Source organism: Lipotes vexillifer, unplaced genomic scaffold, assembly GCF_000442215.2.
Source record: "Lipotes vexillifer unplaced genomic scaffold, Lipotes_vexillifer_v1.1 scaffold955, whole genome shotgun sequence".
Lineage (NCBI taxonomy): Eukaryota > Metazoa > Chordata > Mammalia > Artiodactyla > Lipotidae > Lipotes > Lipotes vexillifer.
The window spans coordinates 160,621-181,368 of record NW_006773208.1 but is presented as its reverse complement, the minus strand read 5'-3'; the positions used below and the strand labels follow the sequence as shown (position 1 = coordinate 181,368).

General features: G+C 37.8%; 2 protein-coding genes across 2 annotated transcripts in view; both read right to left on the bottom strand.

Annotated features, from left to right (window-relative positions):
- Positions 1-2,017: 2,017 nt before the first annotated feature.
- SNRPN (small nuclear ribonucleoprotein polypeptide N) lies at positions 2,018-7,881 on the bottom strand. Its single transcript, XM_007448158.1, has 7 exons — positions 7,746-7,881; positions 6,305-6,456; positions 3,951-4,062; positions 3,346-3,498; positions 2,764-2,902; positions 2,284-2,409; positions 2,018-2,178 (listed from the first exon to the last, which is right to left on the bottom strand). Exons 1-7 carry the CDS (start codon positions 7,746-7,748, stop codon positions 2,141-2,143), a joined length of 723 nt encoding a protein of 240 aa, XP_007448220.1. The 5' UTR covers positions 7,749-7,881; the 3' UTR covers positions 2,018-2,140.
- Positions 7,746-20,748, bottom strand: part of LOC103071614 (SNRPN upstream reading frame protein) — a 14,012-nt gene continuing 1,009 nt past the window's right edge. The window contains exons 2-4 of the mRNA XM_007448159.1: positions 16,679-16,774; positions 13,411-13,539; positions 7,746-7,891 (exon numbers count right to left, since the gene is read on the bottom strand). Coding sequence (XP_007448221.1) covers positions 13,431-13,539; positions 16,679-16,774 — 205 coding nt within the window. The 3' untranslated portion in view covers positions 7,746-7,891; positions 13,411-13,430. The remainder of the gene's footprint in view (positions 7,892-13,410; positions 13,540-16,678; positions 16,775-20,748) is intronic.

The following is a 20,748-nucleotide window of genomic DNA, read 5'->3' as shown; positions in this document are numbered from 1 at the left end:
GGAATGCAGGAAAAATTCTTAGGGACATCAAGTATTTACTTCCATGAATGTTTGCAAACTGAGTATACTGGTACATGACCCCAACGGAACTCTGCAGAAGTTTTGAATTAGCAATCCATAACAAAATACCCACACTTACCTTATACCCAACATGCAATTACATGCATATCTGTGTCCCAAGTTTTCTTAGTATATTTTCCACAATTAAGATCTCTCAAAAAAATTCAAGGAAGCTCTAGGCAGAGAAGACTATTATCACCAAACAAAAACAGCCATTAGAAACAAGCATCTTGCAGAATATGGAGCTCTCATCACTCACCTCTCACTTGCAAAAGAGGCCATCTTTAGTTAAGAATATTAGAGAACACCTCTTCTTCAAATATGCCATGTGACCACTCATGTCAAAATAAAGGCCATGCATGCCAGCAGATGTATACAAGGATGAATGTCTTCCCTCTAAAAACAGAAAGAATACCACAAATTATTTGAAGTTGATCCAGTGAGGAGACCACTCAGAAAATAAGGCTCTTTACATACTCTTGCTCTAAAACCTGAAGGTTGTACCTGTCATATATATCAGGTCAATTTTATCCTAAGACAATGGTTGGTTTTGTCTACAGTGATCCAGATGCCTGGGGCTCTGATAACCACAGTTCCTTTGTAACATTCACAAACTCTGAAAAAAGTATCACATATGTATTATAAAAATCTCCTAAATGAAGGAAGGCTTGGCTTCTTTTGTTCCTTACCTCATAGTGGCCATTGATCTTAAAAACTACTTTGGGATGGACCACATAAAGTTGGTGCCAGCAACTGTAGTCATTTTGAAGGCCCCTTTTCTTCCAGAGACTATTACTTGAAAGGTTATGATTTAAAAGCTAGAAAAGGAAACACAAATACAACCTCTGCTGATAAACATCAAAGGAGAAGACACAATCAGTCTACCAGTCTTAAATTATTAAGGAGTTACTACCAATCTCTAACTGTGGTATTTTACAAGCTAATTCCTACAATCAATAAGGACTCATTTATTGTCTAGTTGAAACCTTAACCATAAAGCTTAAAACCTCCTACCTCTTCCTTTTAAAAGTGATTTCATTGTTCCCTAACCAATTCTAACTGTATCTAGATATCTGGCCATTCCTTAACTATTTAACTGGAAGATAATGTCTACTTCTCTGAACACCTCCCATACATCACTAACTGATGCAGCTGGATATAATCATAATTTGTACTTAAGAGTGTCAACTGTCCCTGGCGGTCCAGTGGTTAAGACTCCATGCTTTCAATGCAGGGGGCGCTGGTTCAATCCCTGGTCAGGGAACTAAGATCCTACATGCCACACGGCACGGCCAAAAAGTAAAATTAAAAAGAAAAAAGTGTCAACTGTATTTCAGAGTGTAAGTTATCTTTAAGTAACACAACTTGTCTCAAATATGCAGTCTCCCCAGCTCCCAAGACCCATGCTCTGCCATTCATTTAAAAATATGTAAGTAAATACTCACTAGTAGGGAATGATGATTACTCCAGGATAGTGTCATCTCTCTGACCGCACAGGCACAGGGCACAGTAAAAAGCTCATCAACTGAGGTAAACTTGCAAGCAAAAGGAGTACCCTCTTATTCCAAATGCTTTGATTGAATGAACAAACACCACAGTTTCCTTCTATAGATGGCCTTACAAGGCTTTTCATCACATCCCTACTTTCCTTTAAGTATGTATGGCATAGTAAAGTAGAGAGGGCTATGTGTGAATCTTACATGAAGCACTTAACCCCCTGGATCCTTACGTGTAAAGGTTATTACCTGACACCAGTCAGTGCAAAAAGTCAAAGTTATGAAGCTGAAAAAAGTATCACGACCATTTTATCATAAGAATTAAAGAGAAAATTATTTAAATGAGTTGGTTAACAGGATTTACCTAATCCAAAATAACTTCAAGACCAGAAAAAGCCCAGTCTTCACCCTGACCTCAAAAATAAAAACAAAAGGCAAAAAAATGTACAACAGTAGCTCAGTTTAATTTATGCATTTATTAGCTAATATTAATGCAGCAGAGAAGACAAAAGCTCACAAACACTCCACACATTTCACAAGACACATTGCAGGAAAAAAAAGAACTAAGAAGGATCAATAGTATCCTAGGGTCTTGGTGGACGCATTCCTGGGGGAGGTGGACCTTGAAAAGAAAAAGCAAAATTCCATGAGATCATAAAATAATAGAAAAACATAAAAATATTCAGGGGCCTGGATAGCACCACTGAGAATATGAATACCCACTAACCTCTTATTCCTGGTGGAGGGGGTCTCATTCCTGGAGGGGGCATGCCTATTGGCGTCCCTCGAGTAGGAGGAAGCCCAATTGGTGGGCCCATGGGTGGTCTCATACCAGGTGGAGGAGCCATAATTCCTAGAATGAAAAATGGCAGAAATAAAGGCCTCATAAATCAGCTAAGCTGGGAGCATTAAACACAAGATAATATTTAAAGAAATAAGCCTGGTACTAAGTAGAGTTGAACAATTTCTCCTTGACCACTGCCATGCTGGCCATCCCAACTCAAAAGAGTCCATAGCCTTTCATTTAAAATCAGTGTCCAAAAGTGGAAAACATATTCCAAGTTCCTAGCTAGGTAGTTAGGCTGGGCCTTAATTCAGTATCTTCTTATTTTTCATCATCACTCCTCAAGATGATACAATTTTTTCACAGATCCACACCTATATCTAAGAATCAAATTCATTTAGTTCTTGTTCATCAATTCCTTACCTGGAGGTGGAGTTGCTCGACCAACAGGTGTAGGTGCAGTCCCACGCCCTGGTGGATACTGAGTTGGAGCTCCAGCAATGCTCGCAGTAGCAGCAACTGCAGCAGCTGCGACAGTGCCTCTTCCCTGTGGGGTCATTACCTGAGAAGGAATGGTTAGAAAGACAGTAAAAGTAAGGCACTTCCTTGCATCATTCAAATACAGAAAATAAGCGGTTGATCATGGACTATTAGACAAAAAATTAAGGCAATTCTGCACTTCTCTTATTCTCATTTAAAAAATCTTGGCACACTATCACATTCTCCTTTAAACTGAACATGTCCCCTTTTAACCTAATCAGCCCTTTTGCATTTTCTCAACTCCAGTTTATCCATCCATATTCCTCTTCACTCATCAACAGTGGTGAGTTACTGTTTTCATGGTGGCTTTAACCTACTGCCTTCCTAATGTACATCTGTACCTTTCTTCCCTCTACAGCATACGCTACTTACATAGTATAGTACGTACGCTCAGATTTTTCAATCTCCTCAGCCTCAGGTTCTAGGCATTTTCTCCCAATAATATAAAAACTTGTGGTTCCTCACCTGTTGGGATGGCCCCCCAACCCCTCGGACAGGGCCTGCTAATCCAGCAGGAGCCTGGGGAATTGGAACACCAGCTGGAACACCTCTGCCGGCTGCCCTACCAACCCCAGGGCCTCCTGCAGCTCCAGCAAGTGGTACCCGAGCAATGCCAGTCTGAAACAAAAAAATTATAGCTTGAAATCAAATGATTTATGAAAGTTATCAATAATCTTATTCCTAAAAAACTACCCCTTTCCCACCATTTTCCCATTATTACCTATCTCATATTAGTTCTGTATTCAAAATAGCATCATGGAAGGCATCCTACAGATTAAATTGTACATTTGTCAAATTGTGAGTCCATATATTTTCACGACCCTACCAAGAGGAAATAAATCACCAACTCCTACCCTTATCTAGGCTGCAGCCAGCAGGTAGACTAAGCCATCAGAAAACCCTTAATCTCCCAGAATAGACAAGCAAGAACTTACATCAAGCGCCAGGCACGTGTTACTTGACAAAGGCACACTATACTGTGCCTCTGCTGTACCCTGATTTAGCAAATATTTCAAATAATGTGATGTTCTTCCACACTAATGTTCTGTCCTGTCCTACATCTTCCTTACATCTTTGGGGGGTGGTCCCTCCACAGTCATGGAAACCAAGTTCTCCCCACGCAGCAACACCAGACCCAAAACCCGCTTTTCTTCACGCTCTGGCTGCTTAGCATTCTTTGGCCTGTAAATCAGAAAAAAATTTTAGTATGATAAGTTATGGGTCACTCACTAACATTTTTATAGATAAGTATCAATGAAGACAATAATTAATGCTCAGGTGATGCTCATGCTCAAACAGTTAATGAGTTATGACAAACAAAACTAGACTCAACTGATATGTAAGGGTGACTGGCTCTTTTCCTATCATGCTTTAATCTTCCAGAATGTTCCCTCAATGTTATACTACAGCAAAACTAATTTCTTCTTTGTGAAACACAGATGCAAATAACGCAGCTAGGATTGTTTTTTTAATAGTACTGATTGCAAAACTTGGAATTTTACTTTTTTCTTTCAGTTTTACTGAGATATAATTGACATACAGCACTGTGTAAGTTTAAGGTGTACAGCATGACTTACATACTTCATGAAATGATTACCACAATACGTTTAGTGGACATCCAACATGTCTCATAGATAAAAAAGAAAAAATATTTTTCCTTGTGATGAAAACTCTTAGGATTTACTCTCATAACCACTTTCATATATAACATACAACAGTGTTAATCATATTCATCATGTTGTACATTACATCCCTTGTACCTAATTATCTTAAAACTGGAAGTTTGTACCTTTTGACCACTTTCATCCAACTCACCCTCCTCCATCCCCTACTCTGGTAGCCACAAATCTGATCTCTTTTTCTATGAGTTTGTTCTTGAAGTATAATTGACCTACAACACTATGTTAGTTTCTGATGCACAACACAGTAATTCAATATTTCTATACATTATAAAATGATCACCACGGGCTGAGACTTTAAAGACAGGCAAAACTGAAACCTCAAGTTTTCATGTTAATGTGGGATTTAAATCGTTTTATTAACTAAATAATATTGACGACAGACAACTGAAATAAGGGATGGGAACAGCAAGAGACAATGACGGCATACCAAAAAGTTTTTAATAACAGACACCTGTTTATTCCTGGACTTACCACATACTATATAACCGTGGGAAATTTTTTTGAAAACTTTTTTCTAACCTCTGTGATTCTAATTTCTTAATCTGTTAGCAGCAGAAATCATACATGCATGAGGCTTATACCACATACTACAGGTAATGCATTATTTAGGTGAGATTATCCCTGTAACTTACTGAAAAGTGAAACAGAAATTAAGAATATACCTAAAGCATTCATCAAATGTCTGTAGTATTCATCAACACTGTAAGTATTTTCAAAAATTCTTTTCAGTAAAAAGGCAGATTATTTAAACAAAAAATTAACATTGAAGTATTCACCATCCTAGAATTTCTGAAATGATTCAACTTTGTATGCAGGAAGACAACTAAAAATGAATAAAAAGGGAAGAACAGGAATGTTACTAATTCTATTCAGATTTGAGAAGAACAGACTTATAGCAGTCAGGCATCATCATCTTTCTCTTCATATCTGAAATCCCTAAATGAAGTGGTCAAATTAAATTTTTGGACAGTATATCGTTAACTGTGGAAACAGAAGAAATAAAGCCAATGGTCAAGGGTGACACCTTGTAAATTCTGCCAAGAGCCTGAAACAAAGCCATCTTGAACATCTGGAGATATTACAAGCACTGACCCAAATAATCTGAATGAAAAGTCAACTGAATGGAAGTAGAATGTCCCTGTGATCTAGCTGTTAAAGGAAGCTCCCCAATCACAGGTGCAAAGAGGGTGACCTCCTATGGTAAGGCACAAACATACAGACGTTATTTCTGAAGAAACAGCATGGGCAAATCACAAAGATAAATAAGCAAGGGGATTAGGGATTGAGACCAAATCAACACTGACCATGAGGATTCAGACAAAACAAGGGGCATGCAAAGAGGCTGGCCAAACAATTGCTAGACACAGCCTGAATTATTCTATTCACATCTCAACTCCTCAACCACAAAGAGTAATTGTTATTCTTAAGATTCCCTCAATCTGAAGGAATGTTGCAGATTAATGTTACCGATCATTTCTCAATTTTCTAAATAAATATAACTTGTTATTTTGATCATACCATACAGTCTTATTCCCAGTTTAGTTCATAATTGTATTTCCAAAATTAAAACAGTAGCGTGGATACAGCTGACTCTTAATACTAGGAGATTCATCCAATTCAGAGATGAGGCCAGGACATTAGACAAGAGACCAGTCCTGCCTTTTCCCTACCTCCTTCAGTTACCCTCCCTACTGTTCAGCCTCTCCCTCAGTATCCCACTGCCCAAACCCAAATGACCTTACTTGATCTTCCTGAACTCATCACAATCACAGAGGATCAAGTTCATATGTTTGTCAAAGGCCTTAAAGGTGCCAATGAAGATCCGGCCATCTTGCAAGATACATCTCATCCTATAGTCAATGTGCTGCAGCATCTTGCTGCTCTTTCCCACAGTCTGGAAGGAGTAAGAGAAGAGTTAGTCATCAGCTTGTCTGCAGCTACTTTCTAACCCTTTCCTGTTTCTTCCCCACTCCTATACCAATCCAAACCTGGCTTCCTTAACAAAAATATCATGCCTCCATTTCTTTTCTCCACACCTTTAAGATACTAGACCAAATTTGGACCCAGGGCCATATACTCTCCCCTATGGAACCCTCTGCTTCTCAGAATCCCTCCCTATGCAGTTTTCCAGTACCCTAAATATATTTCCTCCACAATAGAGACTCCCAAACCCAGCTCTCCCTTCTAGTATTCCATCATTTTAATCCCTGTCTTTCCCCCAATTCTAATCCCAAGCTCCACCCTCATACAGAATACTTTACGCTGTTAGCTTTTTCTTTTCCTCTAGACACCTAGCCAAATGGTGGGAAACTCCTATCTCCATCAAATCTTTGCAACTCCCATCGACCCACTGCAAATACGATGTATCATTTTTCAGTTCCCTTTTAAAGGTCTGTCCTAGTTCCACCACACCCCACATCCCATATAATTCAGAACTTTGATCAGTATTCCTCAAACTCTTTTTCTTTCATTTTTGTCCCCCTAAGGCACCTTTTTAAAAGATTTTTATCCTAATTGCCCACTCCAATGAAACTTTAATATGCAGAAATACTGTATCTATTTACATACTGTGGCCCTTTTGAAGTCCACAAACCACTGCACTGTCAAATCTAACATTCTTCCCATTCCTCAAAAACTAATTTTCAGTCCCTTTGGATATCTTTCCAGTTAAGAATATATGTTCTTGATTAGCTAGACTTAAACAGAAACACAAAATGGATTAGGATGCTGTATTTCCCTCTACAGACAGCCTTCCTTTGTACCAATCAAGCCTCAAAGCCCCAAACCCCTCCATTTTTCTTTCCCTGCTGATTCTGCCAAGGCCTTTCCCCTGGCTGTGGTTTTGCTGGACCCTCCATTTTTAAAGTAGTCTTGTTATCTATTGAAATCTGACCTCAGAGTCCCCCATCTGCAGGACGGTCCCTTACCACTCTAATTATGACCAAAAACTCTTTTGTATTTCCTCACAATGTAAGATTCCTCTTAAGATGTTTCCCAAACCATTATACCACTGTAACAGGACAACAGACATAGGTCTTCACCAGTTGTTATTCCATGAAATGAAGCGCCATCTCTATAGATTAACTCCATATTAAGAACCCCCAAACACCCCACACTCTGGAAATCTATTATATTGGGCATTTACATTAGCTTCTCACCCCTCTGCCCTAATATACATCTTACCATGATTGCTGCTCCACCAAATCCAACGTCCACAGGCAAGTTTCAGGATCCTTAAGACCTAAGGGAAGGCTACAGATAAAGGTATGACGCACGTTCTCCTACAAACAATGCAAGCTGGGGCGGAAGCTTCGAATAGTAGATGGAGCCTGCAGAGGAAAGCATGATCTAGCTGCACTGCAATCTACCATGTTTTAAAACAGGTAGACAATTTCGCATGAAAAGCACTATAAAAGACATTCAAAAATATCCCCTCATGCTCTCATACCCACCAAGTAAACACCAAATTTCACTATTCCATCATCTTAACTTCCACATTGTACACACCCAGAGTTAACAGGTGGTTAAATTTCATTTTACACGGAAATTTTTAAACATTTCAAAAATAAGCTTCATTTTCCATTCCCCAAATGTATTATTTTCTCTTTCCATCCTTATTTAAGGTAGTGTTTCATTCTCTGGTCAAAGTTATCTCAACTTCAACATTTTGGTATCTTTAAGTTTCTCCATCTGAGTTAGTCCAAACTTTTGCTCCTTGGCTGAACCACCTAAATGTTTTCTACCTCAGTGTTCCCTTTCCCCAAGCCAAAGTCCCTTCAAAATAAGCTAGGAAATCTCCCTTCACCAAGAACCTAATATATTATCATATACCTGCTTAAGATGTCCTTTGTTAAAAGGGGACATAAAACTACTAAATGTTTATACGGATATACGGTCAACTTTTTTAGTAATCAAAGAAACAGGCATTAGCACAATACTCTCATTTCCCCCCAGTATACTTAAGAAAATGCTTTGAATAAGTATGAGAACCAAACCTAGCCAAAACTGGTAAAGGGTCTCAAACTAATTATACTCATTTAAAAGGAAACACACAAATTGTTGTCTCCACTATGTCTCTATATTCAATAGAGAAAATTTGCAAACAGTAAACTGCTTAAGTACATTTAAAATCTATTTTAGGATGTGAAAATGAAATCATTTAAATAGTGGTTATGAACTATGGCAACATCAAAACAATAAAGTAAAAGAATGGTGAGGATACTATTATACATGTGGAACTATAACACTAGATTAGAAGAGATCATAATGATATAAAATAAATAATTCAGTAAGGATGGTAAAATGCAGAGGGGATGTTTCGCTATAATTACCAAAATTTGATGGCAGTTCAATACATTTTTATGAGAACTTGGAGGGTATCAGGTTTTCTAATAAAATAAACTGATCATTACTCAGAATATCTCCCAAGCTTTGTTCTCCACATGTAAACTGCCATGCACCCTTTGTGCAGCTTTTCCTGAAAGTCAATCCTCCCCCCAATAAATGTAGTTTCTAATCCAAATTCACATGAGAAGTTTAAGGCCTATAATTCAGATGTTCTGAATTCTGACAGGATTCTCTATAAAGCAGACTGTAAATTCAGGAATACTTTGTATATGTTTGAATCACTAGCAATTTCCATTTTTATGATAGCATATCTAAGATTTAAGATCTTCATCAACCCATGGAGACAGGAAGTAAATCAAGTGGTTACCTGAACTAGGGGTGGAAATGGGGAATGAATTAAATGGGCACGAGGGGATCTTACTTGGGTAATGGATACTAAGAGTATGTGTGGCAGTGACTGCAAAATTCTGTAAATTTACTAAAAAGCACTCGTTTATAACTGGATAAATTCTATGGTATAGGAACTATACACCAATAAAGCTGTTTTTAAAAAGTAAACTGTCTGGACTTTCAAATAATGGTCAAAGTTCATAGTAAGATTACTTTTAACACTGCCATTGGTGCCCTCAAAGAAAAAAAACAGCTAAACGTTCAACAACACACTACTACTGGAGCTCACTCCTTTACCAACAATGGAGACATGCTACCAGACAATGAGCCACAAGACAGTGATTATTAGGGAAAAAAAAAGATGTAGCTTTGCAAAACTTCATTTAAAGCAAAGAAATGTAATCACAAAAAGGTTTCAGATGTAAAGATTAATATAATGGACACCAGTATCAAATGTGCATTTAAGGTGGGAATTTGCAGTCACCTCTCCAGTAAAAGTTTAAAATTCAGAGACAGGGATTTTACCTTCAAGTGCCAAACAGATTTTAGATTTGAGATTTCCCAATCCGACCTGTTTCAAATGTTTTATCCCACTTGGCCTTTCAGTAAACACATACGTCATCAGCCCTAGCTCATAGAGTTTAGCTATTAAGAGATCAACAAATGCAAACAAGATTTCCTGGTATAGTGGATCAGAACAAAAAAGGAAGTCCAGTCAGGCATGTGTCTGTCCATCTAACCTGTTTGAAGTTCCAAACCCCTCCCATACCCACTATCTTGTTACCCAGTTATCAAGTATAAAAATGCATCTGGTGATTTGAGTCATGGACTAAAAGAACTGGAGACCTCAGAACTGGGGATGTAATATGTATAAAATAATTTGCGTAATAGGATATACATTTCACTCAGAATAGAGGTTGACTGACTGGGGAGGTTAAGAAAGCCTTCCCTTAATGAGAGGGACTTGAAATTCAGGAACACTTATCTCTCGTCCCTAAATTTAGCACACCATAATCATGAACCCTTGTAAGGGAAAGGAGATATATCACTTTGTAGAATGATCAAATGTATCTCCACAGTAAAGGAGAACAAAATGCTTTATGAGGAAGAAGACAAGAGCAGCAATATCACACTGCATTAAGGAATTAGCAGTTACGGTAAATCTCCTGATGAAAGTGCACATAAGCAAATAAATGGCCCAGAGAGCCTAACCAAAAATATCCTGGGATTCCTCAGAGGAGGAAGTTCTCAAACTTTTGAAAAGTGTGGAGTTTGAAATGATTAAACTACGTAAATATGTAAAGCTTCCTTAAATCAAAGGATATGATGGTCAGACTTGGCCAAGCAACATGTAAGAATGAGAAGTCACAGAATAATGGTAATGTATTAGTGTTCATTCTCCTGGTTAAATAACAGACCCTTCACAGAAAAAAAAATGCAAAAAGTCTAACGAGAAAATACAAATAAGTGGAAACTATTAATCCACAAAGCAATGCCATTTAAACCAGAGGAAAACAATGTTTCCCTTTTTGAAACTGTTTATCAAACGGAAAAAAAAAGACAACAAAGGTGGTACTGAGAAATTATCACTCTAGTAAGTATTCTTGATGGCAAATCAACACTGCTTATCTTATGATGCTGTTAGAAAGCAACGTAACAAAACATTTAAGAATCATACTAGTATTTATACCCTAAGCCCAAAATTGGATCCTTACCCTAATAAATTAAAAATACCAAATATATCTTTAAAATATAGAACTAATATTCATAACAGCATAGCAAACTAGGGAAAAAAAACCACAGGTACAAAGGAAAAGTAAATCATGAATGGACCATCATTTATTCATTACAAATGATAACTGTGAGGACTATGTAATAAAATGAAGGAACATTAATGATATACATATAAGTGGAATAGTTTAAAAGCATGATTACAATTAACTACATTTTCAAAAGAAAAGCAAAATGGCAAAATGAAAGAAAATTCAACCTCATGCTGCTGTGGTTGAAACATGGATATTTAAAGTCTGTGGTTTACTTTCCCGTTTTTCTTAGCTATCACTCACATGATTTAGATTTTTATAATGAAAAAGAAAACATATCAATTGTTAAAATGCCTTTACCCATTTACATGTATAGCAGACTTTAGCACTAGTCTTAGACCTGACCCTTATCCCAGAAATTCATCTGGTTCTCTACCCTGGAATTTTTACTTCATATACTCTCCTTCTACAACCCCTTTCCCTTCACCACACTGTATATTATCACCACTCCCCTACTGGCTCCACCTTAGTGTTTTCATCTCTGAAAGTGGTTCTCTAAGAGAGAGATTAGCCAACTTTTTCTTTTAAAGGGAAAGATAATAAATATCGTAGGCTTTGCCTGCCATTCAATGTGTCACAAATACTCCCATCTGCCACTGTACTGCCAATAACAGCCACAGGCCATACGTAAATAAACAGACATGGCTGTGTGCCAATAAATTTACAAAAACAGGCAATAAATGGGCCAGATACTTTACCAACTCCTGCTCTATAACAATCCTAGTACCTAGTACTGTTTAGATGAAACGAGCACTTGAAACTCAGAAAACTGGATGGCCCTACTTACAGATCATAATGTATAATTTAAATAATACTTTACTCAAGAACTTACAAGAGTATGTAAACTGCACTGAGGAGCCAAAAAATTCTTGGTTAAAAATAGTCAATTATGCACACTTACTTATTTAAAAATGCCCTTACACTGGGTAACAGCTGAGGACAATGATCCGCTTCTACCCCCCTGAAATCAATTCCACTGTCTTGCAATCAAATCCAATCAATTACTGGAGAATGCTGGGTAAAGGATTCAGCTGGGGAGGGTTTTCCCTTTGCTTTAAAATTTGAAATGATGGCCAAAAACAGGCCTAATTAATTTGAGTTGAGGGGTTATATTTCAAAATAGAAATAAAGAAAATCTAGAAGAAAACTCACCTATAAACCCCTTTCCTCTCGTAGTTTCTAAAAAGTATATATTAAACCCTTTGGATTGAGATCTTAATTTTTTTAAAGTCGGAAAGGAAAAATAAAGTACTAAATCAAAATTAATAGCATTTTCCTAAAAATCTAAGCAACCAACACAAGACACACTGTAAACAAACCTACGTAACATTGAAAAATCATAGATTAATAGCTTTATTACATTGTCAGCTGATTCAAACACATTGGTAAAAAAAGGTAAGAAAAAGATAAAACAAAAAAATTAGTAAATAAGCATGGGAAATACTTAGATTCTCATTTGCTAATGGATGTGATGTGTAGTTATAATTCAATAGAAACAAATTATATATAATTAACATAAACAATGAAGATGAAAGTGTAACTGGCACTATATTTTTTCATGGCAACAGACTAATATAATTCATAATACAATTCAGAAAATTACCTTAATTTCAAATTCCTTGACTCAATTTATTTTTACATCTGCATATCGCATATCCAAGGAAATGATCCTATCTAAAGTTTTATGCAAAGCAATTCACTGAAGCTTTATTTCAAACTACCAGCAGAAAAAAATGAAGTCTCTCACAAAAAGAAATTATAAAACATATTAGCAGGATATTCAGTAGCTATTTATAATGAAATATTTTTCATATGTTAAGGTGAAAATCAGTACAAGTTAAATATGAATAAAACTATCTAGGGCTACCCTGGTGGCGCAGTGGTTGAGAGTCCACCTGCCGATGCAAGGGACATGGGTTCGTGCCCTGGTCCGGGAAGATCCCACACGCAGAAGAGCAGCTAGGCCCGTGAGCCATGGCCGCTGAGAGACCCAAGTAGCGCAAAAAAAAAAAAAAAACTGCCTATAAAAGTAAGGACTATACAATGTCTGAGAAGTAATAAATGACAAGTATCAGGGTAAAAGCATTAAGACCCTGCTTTTACTTTTTTAAACTTTCTGCTATGTGTTTATTTGTATGAAGCCTTTAAAAAAAGAAATTTCTTTGGACATATCCCAAATAATTAAATGACCTCCAAACACCCTACCCTTTAATTAGTCCTTTATTCTTGATCATGACTGCATCAGCTCTAACCCGTTTTGTTTTGTTTTCTCTCTTGGAATCAGCTACCTGGGTGTTCCAATACTGCTTTAACCACCTCTTGGTGTCTCAGCTAAGAATGCCTGTCTCAGTTCCGCCTGGAAATCCACCACAGGTACTTGCTGCTGCTGCTGAGATCGCCTTGGATACAGGTGACACCTATGACAAGAACACAATACACATAAATGAAAAGACATTTTCCTATATAGATAACAATGTGAAAGAAAACACAGAGACCCTTGCATTTAAGGAGATCCTCATTTAGGGTCAGAGCATGCCATTACCTTATGAAGAAAGTATAAAACTGGAGACTCCACACAGAGTTACTGGGACTGAGGGATACTTACCCTCTTGGGGGATACTAGCAAGGAACTTAAAAAAAAAAAAAAAGCTCTTTTTGTTTAAAATGCCCTGTGAAAGTACCATCAGTATAATATCCATTACTTACTTTCCAATCTGTAAACAATTCTTTAACCCTCAAGGAGGGAGGTGGGCATTTGTTAAGGCATTTCCAGTGAGACATTAAGGCTATCATTCATGCTGACAAGAAGTCATTACCTGAAACAAAGAACTTCCAGGGCCCAGGCTATTTAAGCTCTTAAACTATGTAAACAACCATCTATTAGTCATCAGAGAATTCTGGAAAAAAACGCTCAATATATTCCTACCTATCAGTCATCTGGCTGTGAATCTGATCCTGAGGATAAGAGATGCAGGAGGTTACACAGTTGCTGGCTAATAATACAAGCACGGAAAAAAAAAAAAATCACCAGCCAATTCTGCCCTTGTTGATAAGTATATATATATGAAAATATACAACAGCAACTGGATTTGAAAATGGGACTGTGATAAAAGGTTTTCCACTATTTTCTGTAGTTTTTAAATAACATGTTTAACATTCTGTTATATAGTAAAGAATTAGGCTGGAGGTAACGTCTAATCCTTTGAGTTTAACAAGTGATAGCAGTATCTTTGTTATTCATGGTGGGCCTCTGGGATCACACCAAAGTTAATGCTAACTAGATGACTCAGGATTAAAGCTGGGTTTAGAGAATATCAATACTGCTTACCTGTTCCTATAATCCACTCACAAAGTGGATAAAGGTGGCTGGGGAAATTACACTATTTTCCTAACTCAAAACTCCCCTCAGATTCTTCCCCTAGTGCAGCACCCTCTAGTATTTTTACATAATATACATAACAGACATCAGGAAAATGAAGTTATTTCTTCTTCAAAAGCAACAAAATATTTCCATAGATACTGACAAACTAATGACACCTAAAGCAGTTTTTTACAAGATTAGGATATGATAATCTGTTATACTGGTTGACATTGATGCTGCACTGGATAAAGGCTCTAATAAAATATAACAAATATGATAGAACCTTCACCCACTAACAAAGATCCTCCCCCAAGAAATCCCCTCCACCCATACCTCCACCAATCTCTAAACTACCTCAAGATATTTCTAGAGACTCTGGGGAGGAAAAAATGGCACTTTTAAAAATTCTGAAGTTACAAGAGACTGAAGGGGAAAAATTACATTACTATATAAAAGAAAATAGGCAAATACCTATTATAAAGGACAAACTATAAACTATTCATTCTTAAATATTCCTTTTCAAAGTAATTTCCAAAACGAAAATGTAACAAAGGAAAGAATAACGAACTATGAAGAGTAAGTAAAATAAACATGGGAAAATGGAGAAATCTTTCGCCTCACCAATAATTTTAAACGTGCAAATATACTGAAGTTTTTCCACACATAAAATGAACAAATAACAAAAATAAGACGCAAAATGTTATCCACTTTTGACAACAACTTCTGTAAAAAGCTTTATATTTGAAGTGAAATAAAATACAAATAAATATTAATAACTACACCTGACCCTTGAACATGGGTTTGAATTGCGTGGGTCTACTTATATGTTGAGTTTTTTTCCAATAAATATATTGGAAAAGTTTTTGGAGATCTGTGACAATTTGAAAAAACTTGCAGACAAACCACAGAGGATAAAAATATCAAAAAAAGTAGTTAGGTATGTCATGAATGCATAAAACATATGTAGATATACATTTAACATAAAAATGTGTTAATCAACTGTTTATGTTATCAGTAAGGCTTCTGGTCAACAGCAGGCTATTAGCAGTTAAATTCGGGGGAACTCAAAAGATATATGGGGATTTTTGCCTATGTGGGGGGTTGCGCCCCAACTCCCTTGTTATTCAAGGAACAACTGCAATATTAATTTTCAGATTGACTGCTCTTACCTTCATTATAATAACTAAGAAAAGCAAACAACCTAAATATCCATCAGTAAGCTAATGATAAGTGTAACTATGTTATTACAACACCCATACTCTGCAATTTGTTAAATAAGGTAGATTTATATGCACTGACATGGAAAGATCCCCAAGGCACATTGTTACAGAATAAATCTCATGTATGTAAACAAACAAATCACAAAGATGCCTCCCCTCACCCCATGTGTGTACGCATGAATTCATAGGAAAAAGTTTGAAACAATAGAGATCAAAGTACCTGAGGATTATATCTGGAGAGAGAAGGGGAATGGAGTAGTGGTATACTGAAGGAGGCACTCACTTTTTATCTCAAAATTATGTGTTTTAAGAAGAGATTATATTCATATATTACTAATACTTATAAGTTTGAAAAATAACAGCTTTAGGAAAGAAAAATGATGTTACCCACAGATACTGTCAAGATTTGTGGTAATGACAAAATGCACATAACTGTAGACTCAATATATACCATGTCATTAGAAATGTTAATATATTTTTAATTGAAATGTCCCTTCTAGAAATACATATGCATATCCTAAATAAATGAAGGGAAAAAATGTATACAAGTTTTTAACCGGGTAAATGTACTAACTAAAAATAAAATTCTAAATATTGCAGAGCAAGCATGAATACATAAATTAACATCTCTTCAAAGCACAGAACATTTTGCAAGCACAGAAAAAGTGACTTAGTAACAATATAAATACATCAGAAATAATTTTAATATAAATATGTTGAAGGATGTAGAATTTTATGAAGATACCACTCACCCACACATAGATGGAAAAAAGGGAAATACGTATTACTAAAATTTTAACAAAAGTTAAGTTAGGATGGCATGCTTAAGGATGATTTAACTGCTTTTTTGCTATATCGATATAACATGCACAAGCTTCTTTCTTTAATTAAATTCATTTCAAGCCCCTGATCACAGGATACTTTGTTCCAATTTGAAAATGCCCTAAATTGGTTCTCAAGGCTGACTGTACTCACTCCTGGTTGCTCAGTGAGGCTGTTCTTCTCCGTTTGACTTGGACTTCTACCTCTGGTACGTGCTGTTCTGTGGTCCGTCTCAGGTGTAAACGGTCCCTGAAGCAGAAAGAGGATTTGTTTCATCCACTTCATCAATTTTTGAAATAACCATTTCTTTAAAGATTATAGGGACTTCCCTGGTGGTCCAGTGGTTAAGAATTTGCCTTCTAATGCAGGGCACATGGGTTCAATCCCTGGTCGGGGAACTAAGATCCCACATGCCACAGGGCAACTAAGCCCGTTCACCACAACTACTGAGCCCACGCCACAACTAGAGAGCCTGTGCGCTGTGACGAAAGACACCGCATGCCACAATGAAGATCCCATGTGCCGCAACTAAGACCCAAGGCAGCCAAATGAATAATAAAGATTATATTTAGAACTATATTTAGTATGATGGAGTTTTTAAACTCCATCTAATTAACCTAATTAAATCTAATTAAAACACGGTAGAGTGATGTATGTCAATTATATCTCAGTAAAACTGAAAAGAATGAAAAAGTATAATTGAAATCTTAGAATATCTTTATCCACCAATAGTCAAAATCTATCCTAAAACCACTTTCTCCCTTTAGCATCCCTTTGACGTCAGAAAACTTGGGAGAAAAACTATCTAAAAATTAAGCAAAATTGTGTATTCCTACATATATTCACACATACAGATATAAAACTATACACTTACAGAGATACATTTATATACAGGCATACTACCCATACCTACATATCCCTGAAAAAATAACGCTGATTCTAAAAATGGTTTGAAAAATATTTTACTATGATAGATCATTTTGTATAGTGGAATAAAGAATAAAATTTAAATTGCAAAATGTCTAAGCAACCTCTTGTGCAAATGCTTCTTAGGATTTGCAAAATAAGAAATTTTAAAACTGTTTAAAGAAAAAGAAACAGCCACTGACATTATAATCTTCAGAACAGCGCACAAAATGTCTGCTCAAAGGATCTTAACATGAAATCGACTTGGCTCAACCAGATTAGAAACTACAGGAACCACTCATGAAACTGAAATTCTAAAATGTCAAATCAGAAAGGAGAGAAAGGCATTTTACACAAGTCATGCAATGTAATATATCAAAGGCAGAATTCAAAGGACACATACCAAAAGATAATTCCCTAAACCTGTGCTTTTAGAATTCATGTTTAGATTATGCAAAGTAAACAAAATAGCTTACCAATAACCCCAAATTGTTTTCTTGCTTCAAAAACTTCAATGTTCTAATCAGGCAGTAGAAAGGACCACTTTTTAAGAAATCACATATCAGATTTTTAAATGGTAAAAGTACTGAATATACTTTGCTAATCTCCTTGACCTTTGATTAGGCAATGTGACAACACCTAAAGTACCTAATGAGAAAGAAATCCATAAATAGGATTTCATCAAAAGTGAACATTTCAGAAAATCAGCAGTTAAGGAAATAAAATGTTGTTATATGTACAGAATGTTAATTTTTTGCTCCAAAATCACTTTCATTAAAAAAATACTAATCTGGAAATGCACTGAAAAGAAAATGTCGTGAGATCACACAATATTTTTCCTAACGGCCTAATATTCTACCAAATATTTAGGATGTCTTACACCTCTCCCCTCAAAAAAAAAACCTCAATTATAAACTCAATGACTAGGACCTCAAGAATGAGAAATAAAAAACACAAAGATAATGTGAGGTAATCCCAGTCTGTGATCTTCCAACAAACATAAAACGATCAGTGCCTCCAAAAAAACCGGTATAGAATCATCAAGAACCAGGAACCAGAAAATAAACTTCTCTGCCAAACCTTTATTAGTGAAGGATGCGGCCTTAACCATCAACAACTCTTGCTCAACGTACCTTGCTTTAGAAAACAACACACAACACACAGTCCTTCGACTAAGTGTCCTTTCTCTAAACTTCAGAAAGCGTTCACACTCCCTCCCCATTCTCAAAAAGCCGTGGTACTATACCAAATATTCACAAGGCAGGAGAGAGACCTTCAAACTTCAGCTCTTTCCACAGGGTCCGCCATATTGAGGTCCTGAGCCCGCGGGAAAGACTACAAAATGGCGGACCAGGAATGATGCACACTCATCTTGCAAAGGGCCAAATGATCAGAAGTTCATATTTAAAGCACTATCTTCCTACAAGCAGAAAAAAATAGGTGCAAATCATATAAGTATCGCAAAATACCAGACTCCTGCTATTTTTCAAACTACTGGAAAATAATTCCAGAACAAAGCTTCCCAGGCTTCTGAATTTATATTTTCCTTAATTACATTCTAACTCAGCACACAACCAGGCGTACTGTTTATGATGCACAAGAAAAAAAAGAAAAAAAGCAAGCACATCAGAATCCTGCAAAGAAAGTCCTTAAAAATATCCCCCCAAAAGTCAAAGTAGTGGAATACATAATACAGGAATAGTTACTTTATTAATTATCCTTTCTCAGCAAATATTCACAGCAGCTCCAACTTCAAAAATGATGGAACGAAACCATTAATTTAAAAATCCGATTAAGGGCAAGAATTCACTACTCCCACATACACCCACATTCTACTTTTCTCTCTCCAGTTCTTGAGCAAGCACAACTCGACCCTCAGTTCCTAGAAGCCCTGGAGGAGCTGCGACCCCGATTTAAGGAAAGTATCTATAAAGATGACATCACCAATGGAATATCCAGCGATTAAGAAATACGACAGACACTCAAAAGAGATGCAGTTGTAGAATTATATAACCTGGAAAGTTGAAATCAGAGGTTACAGGAACGGGAGTTGTCTAAAGGGATACTGAAGCCACCTGAATGTGGCGAACAATTAAGACTGTTCACAGTACAACCTAGGGAGAATCTACAAAAATGGAAAAGCTCCTGCACCGGTGATGGAGGCTGTCTTAAGTAGCACAGTAAATCCCGGAATGCCCTCACCTCTCTTGGCCTCCAGGCCCCCGCCTCTCCCTTAAGCGTAACAGAAAACCAGGGGCCCAGTGCGGCTGTCCTGCCATTCCAGGCAGGCAAAGAATGTACAAATTGCCCCCTGTATAAATCTCTGGTCTCCCCACCTTCCCCACTCCACTGCGGCACTGCAGGGAAATGGTGGAACGCCAGGCTGAGGCTGAGCAAACCTGTCTCCTTCCTCCCCTCCCCCTACCCCCACTGCGCACAGTAGGGAAGAAAACAGGGATTGGGCACACAGGTGAAGGAGGTGGCTGGCCGCCCCACACAGCAAAGACTGCGCAAATCCCTTCCCCCGCAGCATGCCCCACTGCAGGGTGCAAGTGGTGTCATCGCTGCTGCGCCTGCGCACCCTAAACCCACACCTTCCCTACTGCAGCATTAGGACGCAGCAGCCGCCCACCCAGGCCCGCCTCCTCTACCTAGCACGTCGCTTTGCAGAGGGTGCGGCTGACACCCCTGCCAGGCAGAAGTGGCACAGCTGCCCCTCCCACACTGCGGCACTGGGGGGAGGGGCAGCACCCCTCCCCCACCACCCCTCGCGCCTGCGCAGACTCATACAGCTGCGGCAGCAGCCATCTTCGCGGAGCTGCACAATGGCAGTGACGCAACACCGACCCCCGCGCACTCCCGGGCTGGCCTTTGAAATTCTCATTCCAAACGCAGGGAAAACCTATGCGAACGACAGACACCCCTACGTGTCATATCCCAGAACCTGGCAGGTCCCCCGCAAGATGCACTAAACAGGCTGTTGGACATCACATCCCTCATCTTACACCAAACCCACAAATGTAAGAAATATAAAGGACTTAAGTATATAAGGACCGGACATTTCTGCAGCCACCCCTTCAGTTGAGGCGCAGGGTAGGAGTTTCGCCACAGTATTCAAATTCTAAGAGCACCACTAGTCACAGAAAATTGAACGTTTTCTTTTCTTCAAACGAATGGCCTCCTCCAACTGCCCGCCCCTGCCCCTCCCCCTCAACCCCCTCTACCACTGCCCAGAGAGCCACTCCGCGAGACCTCCAGCCCTGTCACGGCCCCAACTGCCACCCTGCGGCCCCCGTCATCGCTGTCACCCCGCCGTC